The 18,731-nt window shown below is 35.3% G+C and overlaps 2 protein-coding genes, 1 long non-coding RNA gene and 1 other non-coding gene across 4 annotated transcripts; 2 read left to right on the top strand and 2 right to left on the bottom strand.

Moving 5' to 3' along the window:
- Positions 1 to 3,395: 3,395 nt before the first annotated feature.
- On the bottom strand, positions 3,396 to 7,626 carry LOC21401265 (formin-like protein 3). The gene is made up of 8 exons (XM_024174218.1): positions 7,477 to 7,626; positions 6,710 to 6,836; positions 6,047 to 6,553; positions 5,519 to 5,957; positions 5,217 to 5,416; positions 4,889 to 5,124; positions 3,868 to 4,762; positions 3,396 to 3,637 (listed from the first exon to the last, which is right to left on the bottom strand). The coding sequence occupies exons 1-7, from the start codon at positions 7,624 to 7,626 to the stop codon at positions 3,890 to 3,892; spliced, it is 2,532 nt and encodes an 843-aa protein (XP_024029986.1). The 3' UTR covers positions 3,396 to 3,637; positions 3,868 to 3,889.
- Positions 7,627 to 13,859: 6,233 nt separating this feature from the next.
- Positions 13,860 to 13,932, top strand: TRNAA-AGC. The gene has a single exon. It is a non-coding gene; the product is annotated as a tRNA-Ala (tRNA).
- Positions 13,933 to 14,017: 85 nt separating this feature from the next.
- On the top strand, positions 14,018 to 17,299 carry LOC112094099. The gene is made up of 3 exons (XR_002903354.1): positions 14,018 to 14,076; positions 16,022 to 16,126; positions 17,119 to 17,299. It is a non-coding gene; the product is annotated as an uncharacterized LOC112094099 (long non-coding RNA).
- Positions 14,223 to 17,943, bottom strand: LOC21401263 (beta-amylase). Its single transcript, XM_010111251.2, has 7 exons — positions 17,794 to 17,943; positions 17,224 to 17,622; positions 16,361 to 16,525; positions 16,004 to 16,267; positions 15,328 to 15,537; positions 14,916 to 15,155; positions 14,223 to 14,658 (listed from the first exon to the last, which is right to left on the bottom strand). The coding sequence occupies exons 1-7, from the start codon at positions 17,851 to 17,853 to the stop codon at positions 14,461 to 14,463; spliced, it is 1,536 nt and encodes a 511-aa protein (XP_010109553.1). The 5' UTR covers positions 17,854 to 17,943; the 3' UTR covers positions 14,223 to 14,460.
- Positions 17,944 to 18,731: the final 788 nt, after the last annotated feature.

Raw genomic sequence — 18,731 nt, 5'->3', positions numbered from 1 at the left:
TAGATTTATTCCGTAACCATAATTGATAAATTTCAAAATGTTTCCCAATTACTCCAAATTTGGAATTTTCCGGATTCACTCCAAAAAGCCGCAAGTAAATATTTGATAAAATTCAATGTTTACACACTTTGTTTTCACAACATTTACTAATTCTTTTGTTCGATAAATTCATATTTTTACTCTTAAAATCTTCTTTTTAATTTCAAAAATGCTATTTTATTAACAATTATAGTAAATAAGTTATTTACTGCCATTAAAATTCAAAATTATGATATTAGCTACAAGTCCACACTTTTTTTTTTTGAGTGACCAAAACACCTTCATATACTAAAGAGTCTTTGCATTAAGCTATAACTCGTTACATGATTTAAAAAAAATACATGGAGATGCCTAAAGAGATAAACAAAAGCTTCATGGCATGTTTACTTACCAGGATGGAAGAATATGAGTGAAGAATGAGAGTCAATCACATGTTTACTTGCTCTTTTTTATTCTAGAATGAGAGTGAGATTGGTGGGTCCCACTCAAATTTGGGATTGGCACTCCCATGCCCCCCTTGGGATTGAGATTCTCATTCCTAATATTAATATTAATTTACTATCATACCCTTATTTTACTTATAAATACACAATTAAAAATAAAATTCAAAAAATAATAAATGCAACATATATTTATTATTTTATTTGCCTAATATTATAATATTAGCATAATTATTGTTAACTTTAATAAAATAAATACGTACTTTATTTTTAAATAAATTAATAATATATTTTATTTTTTAACACTATTTTTTATTTTATTTAAATTTTTTTAAAATTTATTTTTATATTTTAAATAGTTGTACAATTTATATTTATTATTTTAGTACCCAATTATTACACTAAATATTTTAATTGTGATTACTTTTAATATAATAAGTACACAATATATTTTTTAAATTGGAAATATCAAATTGATTTTTAAAGGGTATATTAGTACTTTTACACTTTTTTATTTCGATTATGGGCGTAAATAAACGTATGAATGAGATTTAGAATGACTCCGATTCTGAATCCTATCACTAAAGTAAACAGCTTATTCTGACTCCAATTCCTCACTCCGAATCCTACCCACTCCGAATCCTGCCCACTCCGATTCATGTTCATTCTGATTATGCGTAAGTAAACATGCCATCATTTCAGGCCTATTAGAAGCTCGTTTATGAGGAAGGAGATTTAGAATGAAGAAGAGGAATAATGAATTAGTGGCAGGATTTTAGAGGTCATGGTTGTTTGCTTGGACCAAAAAGATTAACTAATAAATTTGACGAGGGATTTCAAATCCATCAAACAGCTTAAATTTTAAACAGAAAAAAAAAACTTAAATTTTAATCATTTTCCAATATAAAGGTATCAATTAAGGGAACTCGTACTGAACATAATTAATTAAGGGATATCTTTCATCTTCCTTATCTCGGTTATTACCTTTTTTCTTCTTTTTCCTTCTCATTTTATTTTCCACTTACTAAGCACACCTAAGGCCAATTAGAGATGTCAAACGTGCCGTGCCGACCCGGCACGTCTGACTCCAGGTCTGTGGCGGATTTAGGTCATGCATAGCACGACTCTGCACAGTACAAAATCGTGTCAGGGCCGGGCCTGAGGAGAAAATCTCAGGCTCGATTCAGGCCCGCGACCTTAGTTCATAAGAGCCAAGGCCGAGCCTGGGCCCAGACCCTTCACGGGCCGGCCCTAGTCCTTGTAATTTTTTTTTTCAAAATTTAATTAAAAAAAAGATAATATATCATATGCCATAAAAAAATGTGATTTTATTAAATTGATATAATACGAATAAGTACACATAAATGATTGTCTTATTAAAAATCTTGTCAAGTAAAACCCGTGGGGAGATCGGGACTAAACCTTAGCGAAGGAAAAAATAGTGCAGTATTCTAGGAATAGTAAATTACAAAACCTAAGTGCTTATAGAAGATTCTGTTATTTCTAAGTTAGAAAAATAGTCTTGCATTAAATCATCCGTGTATTGTTGTTTTCGTCTTGTAGCATCTTTCCAGTCTTTAACGCACATTAGCCCCTCTAAGATATTTGGATGCATTTTGCTTCTCTTCTCGTCAAGAATTCGGTTGCTTGCACTAAATGCTTGCTCCGATGCTACCGTTGACACTGGAGTTGTTAGAATGTCACGTGCTATTACGGACAGTGTTGAAAAATGATCGGTCTTACTCTTCCACCATTGTAAGATGTCTAGTTTGTCGTCATCGATTACAAAATTGGCTTCAAAATATTTTACCAGTTTGGTAGACGCTTGTGTTGATGACGATCATGCCGTTTTCTCTTTCTTCTTCAAGAAACTCCACGACGATCCTTTAGGCCCCGAACTACTAGTTGACGTCGAAGTTCCCTGTTCTTTTTGACGTGTTGTATTTTGCTTCATACAAACCAAATACATTTTCTAACATTTTCTTAACGTCAGTAATAGTTAGTTGCGTATCAATACCTAAATTTTCTACTGTAGCAGTCATCAATGGGTATTTATAGGGAATTTTTGGGGGTTTTTTCAGATTGTGACCGTTGGGCCCTTCGCGGGCCCAACGGTCACAATCCTCACGGGCTGGGGCGTGTTTTCGCGGGCCGTTTTGCGGGCCTGGGCCAGACCGAACAAGGACAGAATCCGAGCTTGGGTTGAATTGGGCTTGGGCCAGGCCGCAAGCCTTCACAGGCTATGGTCGGGCTTGGGCCGTAGGCTGAGAAGCCGAGGCCCAGCCCTAGCCCATCAAACGTGTCGAGCCAACACGGCCCGTAACAGTATCATACCGGGCCGTGCCAAATCCGGCACTGTTACGGCCTGGGCGGGCCATCCATAAACGGCTCTCAGCCCATTTGACACCACTAAGGCCAATGAACCTTGAACAGGTACACCCGAGTCCCAAGATAATAACAAACACTTTCATCATGGGACTCAAATTGAGATGGTTTATCTACCAAACTACTTATGAATAACATCAATGTCATTAAACTATCAAAGTAGTAAAGCCTAAAATTTTATCATGGTCTTAAAGCTGAACGTAAAGTTTTTTTTTTTCAAAATTTTATAATTGAGAATAAAAATTTATCAAATAGTGCGCAGTTCCATACCAGCAAATTTTCATCAAATTTGACGTGCTTTGACGGTCAGAACCTATGCATCACCGGTAGTGTGTGTACAACATAACGAAATTGGCATTTTTTTCTGAGAAACATCAAGAAGTAACCAAAAAAAAAAAAATCAAGAAGTAAGATTCTCGTAGAAGGTAACAAAAGCAACAAACTATGGACTAAAAATGTCAAGAATTAGATTCTTTGTACGGAAGTTAATGAAGAAAAGTAGTCAAAGATGACAAAAGTTACATTGGCGTTGGAGAACTTGGGCAAAGTTTTCCTGTACATCTGAAATTCTTTTTTTTTTTTTTTGTACTTTAAGAGGGACTTGGTAATGCAGCTTGATCGCTTTCAATTAGAATACTCTTTAACCAGAAGAGTTTTGATACGTCAAAAACTGAAATGCAATCCTCATATGATCTGTTGTTGATAGAAATGAGATATGGACTAATTCTGCAAAGTGTTATCTGGTCGTCATGCAGCCAAGAATTTAGCGGCACCTGAAACAAATGCAGCAAAAAAAAAAAAAAAAAAGGACGTAGTAAGGAAAAGCAATGTTAAGCTTCAGCTCTTACTGATCTGCCTTTATGTTCACTAGACAACAACAAATCTTTTTCTCTACCACAACAAAGAAATATGTCTCTAGATTTATCAGAATTTATGACATTGTTGCAGTGCATGAACCAGTTATTCATACAAAGAATTTGAATAAAAAGAGTCAGAAACTCACCTAGCTATAAGCAAATGAGAAGTTAAGGAGTTGAACTCTCTTCATCTGAACTTGAATCTACCATCCGCCGTTCTGAAATTGCTGGAAAGAGTCGCTGGCGAACATCCGAAAGTGACTGAAGATTTTCGGGAGCAGCAGAAACGCTTGAAGCCTCTTTGTTTGAATTAGAATTCCTCATAGGCTTTGCTGCTGAACATTTAACCTCCTCTCTGCACACTTTATCTAACATGATCAAGAAATCGCGAACAATCACGAATAAGCGCAAGCCTTCATCCTTCCCTGCATTCCCATGAAAGTAGTCTGTTGTGCTCTTCACAAGAGCCATCATCCTCTTTTCTTCCTCTAACATCCGTGTTGTATCAGCTTCGGCTTTCTCCACAAAACAATTGAGATTTCGATGAAATTCGCTATCTTCATTCAAGTTGCCCATCTCAAGCTTTAGAAAATCTCTTGTCTTCAACAATGAATGGCCCAATCTTGATATAGTAGCCGTTAAGGCCTCGGCATCTATCACTGCTGCCTTTCTGACATCTTCAAGTTCACTGCTTAAACCTGAGACCACCTCGAGTCCAAAACTACGATGCTGCTCCGTGGAGCTTGCCTCAGCAACGTCCTCGAGGAAGTCATCAGTCTTCACGCTGGACATGCTCCCACTTGCTCTGAGTGCGCGCAAAGCTTTTGCACCCTCGGAACGGATTATCTCCTTCACAACAAAGTGCAAAAGCGTTGTCTTTCCATCGGTTCCCTTTACATCAGCAAGTTTCAAGAGTGTGTCAAGCCTAAATGCTTGCGCACCACCCCGGTAGGTTCCATCATTCATGCGATTGCCAGTCTTAAGAACTGCTTCTAAAAGCTTAAAGAATAGCCTGCTGCTTCTGAGTTTGTTGCAAGCAACCTACCATTTAAGATGAGGCATAATTAAATAATTGAAACAACATATTGGTCTCAATACAGTACTAAAGCTATATCCAAAAAGGATTTGTAGATATCAAGTTATTTATGTGACATTAAATCATATTACCTCCAAAGTTGCGAAGGATTCTTTAATGCTAGAGGATTCCTCCTGAAAGGAACACATGAACAACAATGACTCTAGTCGTTTAAAGGCAAATGGGATGTCAACCAAGACTTTGAGGAACCGCTCCGCAGGGCCAAGTTGAGAATGGTCACCCGTGAACAACCTGAGCTTTAGTTCCTCTTCGGCTGTTGGGCTGACCTTCAAGAGCGTCTGGAGGAGATCTATTGGAAGCTCGTTGCCTGATTCATGAATATGTAAACTAGTGAGACCTTTTAAACTAGACAACTGAAGTCTAAATATGAAAAGATGCTTTAGAGAGAAAGAGACTCGCCTTCGCAAAGGGCGTCGACAACTTCTTCTGTTGTCACATTCAGTGCTCGCAAAAGAATTGATAGATTTTGTGCTTTCTTAGTTTCAATTATCTGAATGTACTGAATAGGCTCTAAAGTCGACAACTCTTTCTTGCGTTCATTTTTGTTCTTGTCCACAGTGGTATAACCAAATAGAGACTCTATCATCTCCTCATTAAACCTGCATAAAAGTCAGTGGTGACTAACTTGCCTGTGCGTTTTTTGATTAGTTAACAAGAAAAAAAAAGAATCTATATTTCGTAATAGAGTCATGTAGCCTTACTGGAATGACCCTGCACTGATCTCATGCCAGACCATTGATTGGTCAGTATTCATGAGAATGGTCTTGTCCCAAAAGAATGGCTTCAACTTGGCCTTCTGAGATCCAGATTCAGCATCAGAATCATCACCGCGAGTAGAATCACCGTGCGCTGCGCGAGGTGGTTTCAAATGAGGCTGGCTTTTACCAGGCATCGCTTTTGGTGGAGCGGGCGGGGGGCGGACTAACTTTGGAGGCGGAGGAGGGCGAGGTCCAGGAGGAGGAGGTGGTGGAGCAGATTTTCCGGGCGGAGGTTTCAGTGGAGGAAGTGGTGCTGATGTTGTGGCTTCAGATAATTCATGATTTTCAGATTTCATGGAAAAATTGCTCTCAAACTTTTGGCTGCTTGCACGAAATTCTTTGTTACTGGAATTTCCTAAACTAATAGATTTCTGTGATGAACCTGCAACGTTAAAATGATATTAAAAACATGCCATGGAATCTTTAAAAGTACTTTTAAGTAAAAATAAAAACCAACAGAGTCGTATATACCAGTGGAAAAATCATTTGAGGCCAGGGTGAGAAGAGGTCTCTCGTCTTTATATCGATCTCCGTTTTTGCTACTCTTCTTCAAACAACACAGCAGAAGCAGGGCAAAAACAGAACATATTCCCACCACAGATCCAACAGTAGCAAATTTTCTCATGCCATTGCCACCATGATTTGATAAAGGATGAGGAGGAGGTGCAGAATGTGTATGGCGCAAAGGTGGCGGGGGAGAGTTGATAAAATCTAGTGGGAGAAAGTCCTCTTCTGGAGCCTCAGGTGGTGGAGAATATTTTTGGGGTGGTGAAGGTGTTGGAGCTGAGTCAATCATATCTTGCCACTGAAACGGGTCTTCTGGAGCCTCAGCTGGAGGCTGAGAATAAGGAGAAATGAAGCTGGCAGGTGCTGGAGCATTGCTCGGCGGTGCAGCTGCATGTGCTATGGCCTGCTTTCGGGTGCGTCTTCGTGATGTTGACTGAACCGCCATGGTTGCCAAATATCTCCTAGGAGTACCTGACCAACCAAAGAGCAGCTCAACACACTTCATGAACCACCTGCAACTACTTGTCTGTCTATCAGAACCATGAAACAGAACGTTTTTCTTTCTTAAGCAATCGAAAATCTTTTGTTTTGTGTGTAGAGGCAGATTTTTTATTGCTTTGTGTATACTTCTTTCGGTTAAAATTGCAGACTTGGGGTCACTCCTTGCTTCTTCTTGTGGGATGTACAAGTCAAAAATTTTGACCGTATATTTCCTGTCTATCACTTTCCTGCAGTGAATCCATGCAAGCACCGCCTGTAGTCGAAAAATATCAAGTTAAAAAGGCATGAAATGTGTCTTATATCAAGTGAAAGTGAATACGTATCTATGACTCATACAACATAAAGAAATTTTAAAAAGGTAAAACAGCAAAAAAATGTGCACGCGGTTGAACATCTGCAAAGAAATTCTTCAACCTCGCATACGTCTCGCACATAAGTCTCATAATGTCGTATGCATAAACCAAAATGACCATCTTGACTAAATTTCTCCTGTTTAAGAGCAAATAAAATCTAGTAGCTATTCTTCTGACAATAAAAATATTGTTCTCAACAGAATACATTGCAGAAAAGCAAAATGTGTTGCAGAATCTGTTCATGTCCTTACTATCCCGCTTTAATTCCTTAAATGCTCAATGATATTAAGTTTTAAAACACAATAATCTCCTCCATTGATCATCGGTGTTTAATTTTGGATAGGAAAAATCCAATGATACTATAGAAACAATAAACATTTTTGTAAACAATAACATTTCTCTATGCCTCAGATTTTCAAATGGAGAATCCGAAAATAGGACAATCTTTCTAATCTAGTCATAATCACAAAAAAAAAAAAAAAATTGTTGGAAAGGATTAAAAATAACTTTCAGGGTCAAAATAAAATTTTTGTTTCATACCATATTTTCGTCCATTTCCTGCGTAGCCAAACCATTTGTGCTTCTGAAAAACGTTTCAAGTATTTTCCTGTTTCCCTCAGAGTCCTTTATCGCCAACGCCCAAATCAGAACAACAAAAACAACCGCATAAACGACTCTTCTCAATACCATTGATTTCCGAATTACTACTCCGTCCATGTATTTTCCTTCTCATTTCATCGAATTCCCAGACCATTCAAAAAACAATCTTCCTCTTATAATAATATATTGCCTCGTGTATTATTGTATTTTAAACTTTGACAATAACCCACGTAAAATTCATCAACTTTACGCAAAACCCACGTGAAATTTATCTACTTTACAGAGGAAATTTTGGAATGGAAATGTATTTGTACAATATCATCAATGTGGTAATGAGAAAATGAAGATTAACAAAAATGTCGTTCACAGCTCTAATCCAGATGAAGCTAATATAAAAACTGACAACAATGTTTTTTTTTTAACCAAAAAAAACTAACGACACTGTTAATGATAAATATTTTTAGAATTAAAAATGATTTTTGTATTTTGTTGGGATTTTTATTTTTTTATTCAGATGCTTCTTGCTATACATAGAGAGAGAAAGAGAATGACGCGTCACGCGTATTAGGGAAATTAGGAGAACAATGTGGGACACCTATAATTATTTTGGAGTTTTTTTTACTCTCGTGCCCCTAAAGATTCTTTTTTTTTTTTTCTTTCAGAATTTCCTTCACATTTCTTATTTTCTATTCCCCTACTATTTTTTTCTCTTTTATTATTATTAATATTAGAGATGATGCAGCAACCCAAGTACTGTAACTAATATTTTAAAAATGAATATTTTTCCCCTTGATAATGGTTTATCGCAGGAGCTTGTTTTCTTAATTAGCATACTACTTGTTAGTTGTTACCAGTTATCCCCTTTATAGTATTAGCAAAGAGAAAACAGGAAACTGCTACATCTTGCATTAAGTTTGTTTGGTAAGGAAAAAAAATAAGAAAGCAACATATATAACCTAGCTTTCAAAAAAAAAAAAAAAAAAAAAAAAAAAAAAAAAAATTAAAAAACCTAGGTAGGGGTAACCTAGCTAGGTGAGGAAAATGAAAAAAAAAAAAAAAAAAAAAAAAAGGGAGGAATTTTTTTCCTTTAATTGTGTTTTGTATGGATTCGCTACTCTAATCCTTTATAGTAAGAGAGACTAAAATAGAAGTTATATGAATGATTAATTGAAACCAATTATATATTCTCTTTTATTTTCTTTCCTATCAAAAACCTGTAAGTTCTATGATTATTTGAAAACATTGATGCCGTGGTGTTGTTACTGAGTCAAAGATTTCCTGGAGTATCAATTATCAGTTCAGTTAAGCAAAGCATTTTGACTTAACAATTGTTTTGATGAGTCCAATATGTGAATATTATTTCGAGGTCAAAGTTGTCATCAAGAGGAGAGTTTATGAACACAAAATAAATAAAGAAGTATAAAGAGTTTTTGCAATAAATAAATATAGAGTTGGAAGCCCTTCACAAATTCTGAAAAGGCTCGTTGTCAAGCATACTTTTCCACTATTGCAATCCAAGCACTTCTTAATCAAGATTTGCTGGGATGGTTAAACTCCAATCACGAACCAAACTCTAGCACTTTTTTTGGAAGAAGCCTATACATTTTATAACCATGACTTTTTATAAGTTTTGTACAAGCCCTCATGAATGATGGATAAATAGTTCTCAGTTCAAATTTTCAAGGTTCCAGTGGCTTTGTGTCTTTAAGTAGCCAATACTTAGGTGAGGTCCAACGGGTAAGGTTGTCTCTTTTTTCAAGCCACTAGAACTATCATTCCTTGTTGAATTCCTATGCAAAGAGAAAAATAAAACTCAATTGTATGTGTTTAAAGGGTGATTAATGAGTTCAAGAATGTTTCTCGTAACCCAACAATCAAAAAATAGTACCGGCACATTTGGTTCATAAGTTTAAATAAATTTATAAAAAAAAAATACTGTAGTAAAAATGTTTGAATTTTGTTCAAATCCGTGTACCGGTACTAACGAAACACGGTACCTCTCTGTGCTAGATTCTATGGCCTCTTCAATCATCAAGCTCATACCTTTTGTGTAAGCAGAAGTCATCTATAAAACATATTAATTACAGTCAGAAATATCAAGGGAAAAAAATGGTCTTTATCAGATTTTTGGTAGCATGATTAGTTCCTCTTTATCAGATTTTTTTTTAGGATGATTAGTTTACTGAGCAACTTTACATGCAAAAGTGAAGATCTAAAATGCATGTCGTTTTCTAAGTTCAATAGGGAGGAAAATATTACATATTCTTTCAGCTTCTCTATTCTTCCAATTGCTTCAACAAGGTATCCTTGGAGCCGCTCAGCTTCGTTGACTGAGGTTATCTTCTTCTTAACTGGATTATAACACCTTAACTGCCCCCCAAAAAAAAAACAGAGAGAGAGAGAGCAAATGTTGTTATCTTGGAAAGTTATAAGTTCTCACATCATATGCATATATATATATATGTATGTATGTATATATATACAAATATATGGCTATATATATATAAAAGAGGGCTGAGAAATAGCATGATCAAACGGACCTCATCTTCTCCTTGAGATTATCGAGTTTGTCCCTAAGAGTCTACGATGACAACAAGAAAATAATTGTTCATTAATCCACTTGTTGGTTTTTGTTTTCTTTGTAGACAAACTAACCTCTTTTTTTTTCTAATTTTTTTTACCTCAATTCTGAGCTTGTCATGCCAAAACGAATGAGCATCATCTAAAGGAAAGAAAGCAAGAAATAAAATGCCATTAGCAAACATGAAAAAAAAGGTCAATGGAAAACCAACATCAACAAGTCTATTCTTGAAGTGTCAGAGAGAGAGGAAAGAGAGTCAAACTTCTCTATCTTTTCCAGCATTTCGGCTTCATACTTCAAATGCTTGCTGCTTCGATCGATATGCTGAAATGTACAAAACAAGGCCTTAATTTCATTTGTAAATATATATATATATATACATACATATATATATATAGAGAGAGAGAAAGAGAGAGAAGTCTTGTAGTTACTTACATCTTCATTGGCAAGTCTGCACATTCAAACAGGTTCCAGCAAAAAGTACATGAATGCAAAACGACATATCAATTGTGAGCAAAAAAGAAAAAAAAAACGAAAACGACATTTCAAAACACACTCAACAGAAACAAATACAAAGGGCAGTACCCTCCTCTAAATTGACCAGGTTGCTCAAGATAGCGAAGAAACACATCCTCTATCCTACAAAATCCAAAATGGTAATCATCATATCAGATAAATCTGAGAAAACCAACATGAATAATCTCAAAGATAAATCATTTAAACATAATTATTCAGAATTTTTCAAGGGAAAAAAAAAGATCCTGGATTTTGTTCCTTCTACTCAACCTGCCATTGCTGGAGAAACTAGTCAAACGGCCAGCAGGAGAAAACATTACAAGGCCAACATCCACATCACATAGCGTTGGATTCCCATATAATGAAACTTGGTTTATATATATCAGATTAAGTTATTCAGCTAAATGTTCTTTACTGAGAATTGGTAATCATAACGACAAGTCGTTTATAGCTGTTATCAGGCTTTGTCGTATGAAGAATCAAAAGCGGCCGCGTTTTGGTTAATGAAGCTTGAGGTGCTGACATGGATATCAGACTGAGAGAAATGCAATCTGATTGGTTAGTCTCCAACGGTAATCTTCTTTTGTAATGTAGACTTATAAATTCTCAGGAGAATAACAGAATTGGGCAATTTTCAGCAGGAGAGAGAAATTGAGTGAATCTTGTAACAGAAAGAGCCTAAATGAGAAAAAGGGGTTAGAGTGAGAAACAGGAGAGAGAAAAGGTAATATATTCTCGTTAGTTTTCTTGCTTGATTTTCTCATAAAATTTGGGTTGTTCAGATTCTATTGTAATTTCTCTTAGATAATCTGATTGTAATCATCTGATTATTATTAGTGCAAGTCGAATTTTTTTAGGGTGTTCGTAGAGAGATAAGCATCAATTGGTCGAACTCTGAAATCAATTCCGGTGTTCTTGTTTTTCCTTCTTCTTCTTCGTTAATTTCTGTTTGAAATCTGAGATTGGTGTTGGGGTAATTTCCAACTCATGGAATTGATAATTCCGTGGCCTTCTTGCTAATAGTATCTCTATGCTTAGAATATGCTACTTCAAGTGACTTAGGACTATTAACTTTCATCCTCACACGCTTTTGCCTACCCATTATCAACACCAATAAAAATAAAAAAATAATAATAAGAGAGAGAGGAGAAGAGAAGATGAGAAGAAAGATAATTTTTAGAAATTGTTGAAAAGAAATGGTACTTAATTTTGTTTTCTGGATTTATTAGCATGCACGTCTATTTGCTACTCTAAAGATAATTTGAGCGTGTTTGGTATAAGTTCCGTTTTCATTTTTCACGTTTTCTGAGAAAAAAAATAGAGATTTAGAAAGAAAATGCGTTTAGAAGAAAAAAAGTAAAAAAAAAAAAATGAGACGTTTGGTTCATGAATTAGAATCATGTGATTATAACTATTTTCGATTTACGTGTATTTTTTGTGAGAGAAAACACTGTAGCGAATCATGAATCATGATTCAAATCATAGTTTGAATCCTCCAACCAAACATTAGTTACAAAATCACTTAGGAGACGTTTGGTTCATGGATTAGACAACCCAAAGTCCCGTTTGGTTGGAGGATTCGTTCTCTGATTCGAATCATAGTTCATGACTCGCTACAGTATTTTTTCTCACAAAAAATACACGTAAATCGAAAATAGTTCTAACCTCATGATTCTAATCCATTAACCAAACGAGCTCTTAAAAACTGAAAATGAATTTAAGTCATTTTTCATTTCCAATTTTGAGTGGATGCTTTTTTTTAGGCAAGTGGGTGTGGACTTAAATGAACTAACAAAGTGCCCTTAAATTAAAAATAAAAATTGTATAACTAAACGGAGTTTTAATTTTTTCTTATACTAAAAAGAATCTCTTAATGAAACTACTAAACACATTTTCAAAAACAAGTTCTGTCCAAAATTAAAAATGTTTTTATTTTTAATTTCATAAAAAAAAACAGAATCATTTTGAAACTAATTTCAAAAGTACTAAAAAAATCTCAAAATAGTAATACTAAAGCCACCAATTTTCTAACGGTGAGCACCGCTTGCACTGCCGTTAAATTAGACAATTTGTTAGAGCAAAGCAATATTCCAACCTCCTAATCTTAAAAAAATCAGAAGAAAAAAAAAAAACAAAAACAGGAAATTAGAAAGAAAGTTTATTCCCTTTCGCCAAAAACTACACATCGTCTAAATCAAACATGTCTCAACGAGTCGTTCTCTCGTTAGAATATTATACCTCCGATAGCTGCATAAAGTTTAAGTAATTAAAGGGAAGCATATAAAACTTATAAATACGTATCTATTCGACTGGGGGAATATGGATAAAAAATAAAAATAAAAAAGAATAAATTTGTTACATTCTCCAAATTTAACGAGCTCAAAGGCCTTAATTGCGGAACCAAGCTTACTGCCCTGTATTATGCAAGCTCGGCATGAACGGGAATAATAACAGACTTTCATTTTATAGATATTAATTTTTTATTTTTTTAAACAGAAATTACAGTAAACAAACAAGTTTCAAAAAAAAAATTCTTCAATTATTTGTTTTATAGGTTTGAACTGTGATTCAAACTTTTTCGTTATAATATTTACTTTATTAAGAGCATATTTTGCTATAATACAAAGTATTGTATCAAAATCATTTTATCCTTTATAAATTTAAATTTTTATTCAAACTTGTGAAACCAATTATTTGCATCTTTCTCTCTAACGAAAAAATAACAAATAAATAATTGCGAAGTTTTGAATGGACTAACTGTAATTATGCTAATTATTTTATACTTTTAGCTAAAATAGTTAATGATTTAACTTTCTTTTATAGGTCTTTATCTACTCCAACTATTAGTTAAAAATGATTAATCATTTTGGAGAATGACTTTCACACTAACTGTATATAGTTAGTATGGAAAGACTAACCATTCAATTTTTTGTATTATTTTATTCTTTCAATCGACGTAAATGCAAACGTTCACTGTGGCGTTTGGTTCATGGATTTAAATCATGTGATTAGAATCATTTTCGATTTACGTGTATTTTTTGTGAGAAAAAATACTGTAACAAATTACGAACCATGATTTAAATTAGGAAACGAATTTAAGTACCAAACGGACTTGTTCGATGAACAATTCCAGACACTAGCAATAATCCCACTTTCTTTGTAAATTGTTCAGTATTTCCCCTAAATTTTTAGATATATAAATTTTTACAAAATACAAAGTTCATGCGGGGATGTAGCTCAGATGGTAGAGCGCTCGCTTAGCATGCGAGAGGTACGGGGATCGATACCCCGCATCTCCAATAAGATGTTTTCATTTTTATTATTATTATTTTTTAACTCTCTTTATCGACATCGTCGTTTCGCTTGTTTTCAATTTTACTCGCCAAAAGTCCCTTCCTTTTGTGCTGGGTTTGCAGTCAGATGGCCGAGGTTCAGCCGTTCAGGTAATTTCTTGAAGTTATTTTCCTTTAAAGTTCATTCCTTTTTAGGTCTTTGGTGAGATTCTTCCATGTAGTCCCCTTTGTTCTCTTTTGTATGGTAAAATACTTTGGCCAACTTTTTGACAGGAAAAAAAAAAAAACCCCAGAGAGAAAGAGGATTTTTATTTTATTTTATTTTTTTACAAGTAACAAACATAATTTCTAAGCTTATTGTGAGTACCATCATAATAACAAAGTGGTACATCAGGATATATGATATACATGCAGATATTCTTTTATTTAGAAAACTGGGCATATAGAAGCACCAGACTGCCATGCTATATATGGCAATTATTTGCTCTTCAGATCCATACACTCTATTTGCTTCTTTTTTATTTGGATTTGGTTTCATCTGAACCTAAAGAGCCTGCTGATGTAATAAAGAATCCCACCAACAGGAGTGACACTCATATCCGTTGCTTTATCCCAAGGGAACGGCTTCTCTGGTTTGGTCGCTTCCAGAATTTCTTCAGTTGGAATTTCTGGTTTTGAAGGTTCTAGTGGAACTATATGGTGGCCGTACTTTTCTGGGTCTGGACAAAAATCCTGCAAAACATTGGGATTCATTGGGAGTGAGAAGAAAAAAAAAATGAAATTCGCCAGAGAATTTGCCAAAAAAACAACATTAGAAAGTGAAATTAGCGAAACGACCTTTTTTATTTTTACACTGAACGATCAACCGGAACCGGATCGCTCAGTGTAAAAAATTGGTCGCTCGGCGTAAATTCCAATCTCATTTTGCAAATAACTATTTACAAACAATTAGATATGATGAAGGAGCATTTTCTTTGAAGGTTGGTTACCTGATCAGCATGCATCTTCCTCACAAATACCTTGAACAAATCGAACTTTGTCTTTTCTAGGAGTTCAGGTGATAGACGAAGGTAGGTCACTCCATACATCTTCAGTTTTGGTGGGCCCTCTTTGTTAACACCATTTGGTCTAGCGTTTAGAAGGATTTGGTCATAGGCATAATTATCATACCTTGGCAGTGCATTCTCCCCAGCAACTTCAGTGTTCTCTCTCCAGCACCCACTCAAAGCCTGCACAAACATGTGCAAGTGGCTTTACTGTACTTTTCATTCAGTAGGTTTGATTGGAACCGACGTTCGAGTTGTCTATAGTTTTTAAATTGCTGAATTCTCAGTTAGGATGTCTAGTGAGCTTGAAAACCTTGTTTGCATCATGATCTGAAGTTAAGTCTCTAGTTTTTACCTGCTGCACAAGTTCCTGAGGCGCGCTTTTTGCATCTGCACTTTGTTCAATGTTCCTCATTTCTAAACATGTGAAATTGAAGATGGCACGGTGCCTTGAAAGCAGTCTTGCTACTGGTCTATATCCATCTCTGTCGTCCAAGTTGTAGTATCCTGCAGTAACCTCCGCAGCATGACTCGGATGTCTATACCACCAATGCATTCCGGAGACCTGTTTCGGTGACGAAACATAAAGCATTAGTTCGAAATTGATTGGAAGAGGGTAGATACTATGGTTAATCTCATATTTAGTCCCTGAATTTTAGGTCGAATCTTTTATTTTGGTCATTGACTTTTAGAACGTCCCAGAATGAGTTCCTAATCTACTGAATTGTTGTAATTTACCTCTTTTGTCCATCCAATTGTTAAAATCTCAATGGAAAAAAGAACGGCTTCCCTTTTAATAATCGTGTTATTATGTCCATCCAACTTCTGAAACATCTTATCAGAAACCACACATGGTCCTCAGGTACCTTTTTAAGTCGAGATCTTAATAGTTGGATGGATGGAAAGTCTAATTTAGGATAACTTGATAGGTTGAGTGCTTGTTTTGAGGAATTTGGCCTGTAGTTAGAGGAGTAAGAGCGGGATTACCCTAAGTACCAATAACAATTGAGCTTTGACACTATGAGACTTACTTTGATTGCTAACACTAGTTTGCAGCCAAGAAAAGCTTTGTTCGCTTCCTCCAGGATCTGATCAGCATGCTTCAGGAGTTTGTTAGAATACCAAGTCAAGAAGAACTTCCCTTTCTCGGTAAGGTATGTTCCATTTGATCGAAAGAACCCTGTATCATCTGGTTTATTATTGTATTCCCCTGCATCATCTGGCAATTCCCATTCAGGATGGCCTGCACGTGTTGCAGCCGCTTTGAAATCCGCTGCTAGATATTTGTCATAGCACTGCATATGTTACATAACATGTTTTAGTCTTAAATTTCCTTAAATTGGAAATTGAAATGCCAGAGGAAAAAAAAAAGAAGGAATTCATTCCACCTGAAATTCTCCAATACCAGGAAAAACCCATCCTTGACTTTCTGGATAAGACGCGTACCGGAGCTCTCCTGCAGGGCCCATTCCCACTTCAATGTCTAAAAAAAGTCCCCCGTCAATAAAATCTGACATAGTCTCTCTGAAGCTCTTCATGTAATCTCTGTACAACTGTGGAAATGATAAAAAATTAAAAAGAAAACAAAGGTTTTAGGATGAAGTTAACAGGATGAGTGTATTATGAAATTTGGATCGTGATGCTAATAGAATACGGTTACATTGAGTCTATGAACACAATAAAAGGATTAAAAACTTGATCATTCAATAGTTAACCAAGTTCCCTAGCTAGTACTGTTAGATTACATGTTTATTTTTTTTTTCCTCAGAACAAGTACTGAGTATACTTGATCGTGCAGAGTTGCGTACAATATAATGTAATGACCATGTTTTGTTTAAGATTAATAAAGGAAATGATGACGTTTTAATAATCGAACAAAAGAAAGGGGAAGCAAGGAAAACAATGACGTTTTAGATAAATGAATCAGCCGAACGCATGTAAGGGTTTACTGCAGAATCTGCTAGTTATTATGATCGTAAGGCTTAAGGCCCTGGCGCATAGGGAGGCTGAGGTATTCACAATTAATTGCCCTTTTCAAATTACAGACAATGAATAGTTTAACAAACACATATATCTAGCATTAGACCTATCAATTATTAGTTTTAGTTAATTATTAGTGTTACTCAATTTTCTTTTTCGTGTTTAGACAGAGAAAAATCAAGAATGAAACGAGTAGCAGTTGTCGGGAATCTTGTACAGATTTTCATCCCAACAGTCCCGACTAACATAATGAAGTGAGCTTGAAACTTACCTCTACAGCAGTTCGTCCATGAAACAGGGGCTGATTATCCACCCCTAGACTGAGGTATTCTGGGTTCCTGTTACCTTTCCGGTTGGTGTAAAAGATATGGGGATTCGATTCTCCGACGTCACGAACCCACTTAGGGATCGGTATATAAACGACATCTCCAACATTGCCACCACATTGGTGGAATGACATTATAGCTTGCAGTTTCAGTCCAGAGTCTTGAACCAGTTGAAACAACCTCCTGTAACCACTCCAGTCATACTGCTTTGGTCCTTTGGACTCCACGATCCCCCACCAGACATCAGTCATGACCCCATCGATACCGGCCGCTTTCAGCTCCTTAAGGTTTTTCTCCAGAGTTTCTCTGTTTCCTACAACATTATCCGGCGTAACAGCATCCAACTGGCAGGCAAAGATTTACAAGGTAAGCTCAAACTAATGATAAAAATCATCTTATAATATAGTTACAGTATATCTATGTTAACCCATCGATTCTAATTAAGTTGGGATCAAGATTTGTTATTGTTATTGTAGTAGGATATATCTATGTCATGATAATGTTCAGTGACTTACCGGAAGCATCACATAGAGTGGCACATAGTTTGCCAGCAGTTTCTCATTGTTTGCCTGCATTTTTTTTTTTTTTTTTTTTTTGAAGTAGAAAGGAAAGTATTTAGTGTGTTACTTTTGGGAAATGGAAAATGGAGATGATACAAACTGCTTCAGTCCTCCTTGCTTTTTATAGAGTAAAAATCAGACTTGTCAGTGTCTACTGGGATCTCATCTCCCCAGGAGCAAGACGTGTGTCGATCATTGTGATCCGGGTTCGGCCCACTATCTGGGCTATATGATAAAAAAATAAAAAATTATTTCATGCATTATCACTTGTGGGGCCTAGACGCGACGCCCAAACCCGTCCACAGTGGAAAATCATGCTAGCTTGATTTTTTTTCTTAGAAAATGATGATTTTTACTTTTTAGTTTGAAAATATTTAAAAAAAAAAATTTATATCATGATTTAAATTATAATTCGTGATTTATTATAATATTTTTTTTTATAAAAAATATATATAAAATAAAAATAATTTTAAATTATAATTTTAAATTTATAAATTAAACGTCATGTCTAAAATAGAGAGCTTTATTTTTTGAATGACCTTACGTCCTTACCTACCAAACACGTGACATTATTGAACTGAAAAGATATCTACGGTGACATTTATTACCCAAAAAAAAGAATTGTATATTTCAGTTGCCCATTATGAGCCAAAATTATTGAGAAAAATTTCTTAGCACTTGCCTTTATTGGAAACAATTCCTGAGCTGCTCTGATTATGACATTGATATTTGACGGTGAGGAAAAAAGTAACCTTTTTTAGATGATAAGAGAGTAATTTGCCCACAAGAAAGACTTGTGCATGTGAAATATTGGGTCGACTACTATACCTCTCGTCCCGTGGTGGAAATTTCAGAAGCCACAATTTTAGGAGTAGTCCTGATAATACTGCTTA

This window comes from Morus notabilis, unplaced genomic scaffold (genome assembly GCF_000414095.1).
Source record: "Morus notabilis unplaced genomic scaffold, ASM41409v2 Scaffold199, whole genome shotgun sequence".
NCBI lineage: Eukaryota > Viridiplantae > Streptophyta > Magnoliopsida > Rosales > Moraceae > Morus > Morus notabilis.
The sequence above is the reverse complement of the archived record's forward strand: the minus strand, read 5'-3'. Positions and strand labels throughout refer to the sequence as shown.

Excerpts from the sequence above, each read along its gene's own strand:
- LOC21401265 (XM_024174218.1), bottom strand. The coding sequence starts at position 7,626 with ATGGTATTGAGAAGAGTCGTTTATGCGGTTGTTTTTGTTGTTCTGATT. Across the intron at positions 6,837-7,476 it reads AGGAAATGGACGAAAATATG|GCGGTGCTTGCATGGATTCA; the intron begins GTATGAAACAAA and ends TTTCGACTACAG. Across the intron at positions 6,554-6,709 it reads TGCAATTTTAACCGAAAGAA|GTACTCCTAGGAGATATTTG; the intron begins GTATACACAAAG and ends TTGGTTGGTCAG.
- LOC21401263 (XM_010111251.2), bottom strand. The coding sequence starts at position 17,853 with ATGCAGGCAAACAATGAGAAACTGCTGGCAAACTATGTGCCACTCTAT. Across the intron at positions 16,526-17,223 it reads ATGGACGAACTGCTGTAGAG|TTGTACAGAGATTACATGAA; the intron begins GTAAGTTTCAAG and ends TCATTTCCACAG. Across the intron at positions 16,268-16,360 it reads CTGGTATTGGAGAATTTCAG|TGCTATGACAAATATCTAGC; the intron begins GTGGAATGAATT and ends TAACATATGCAG.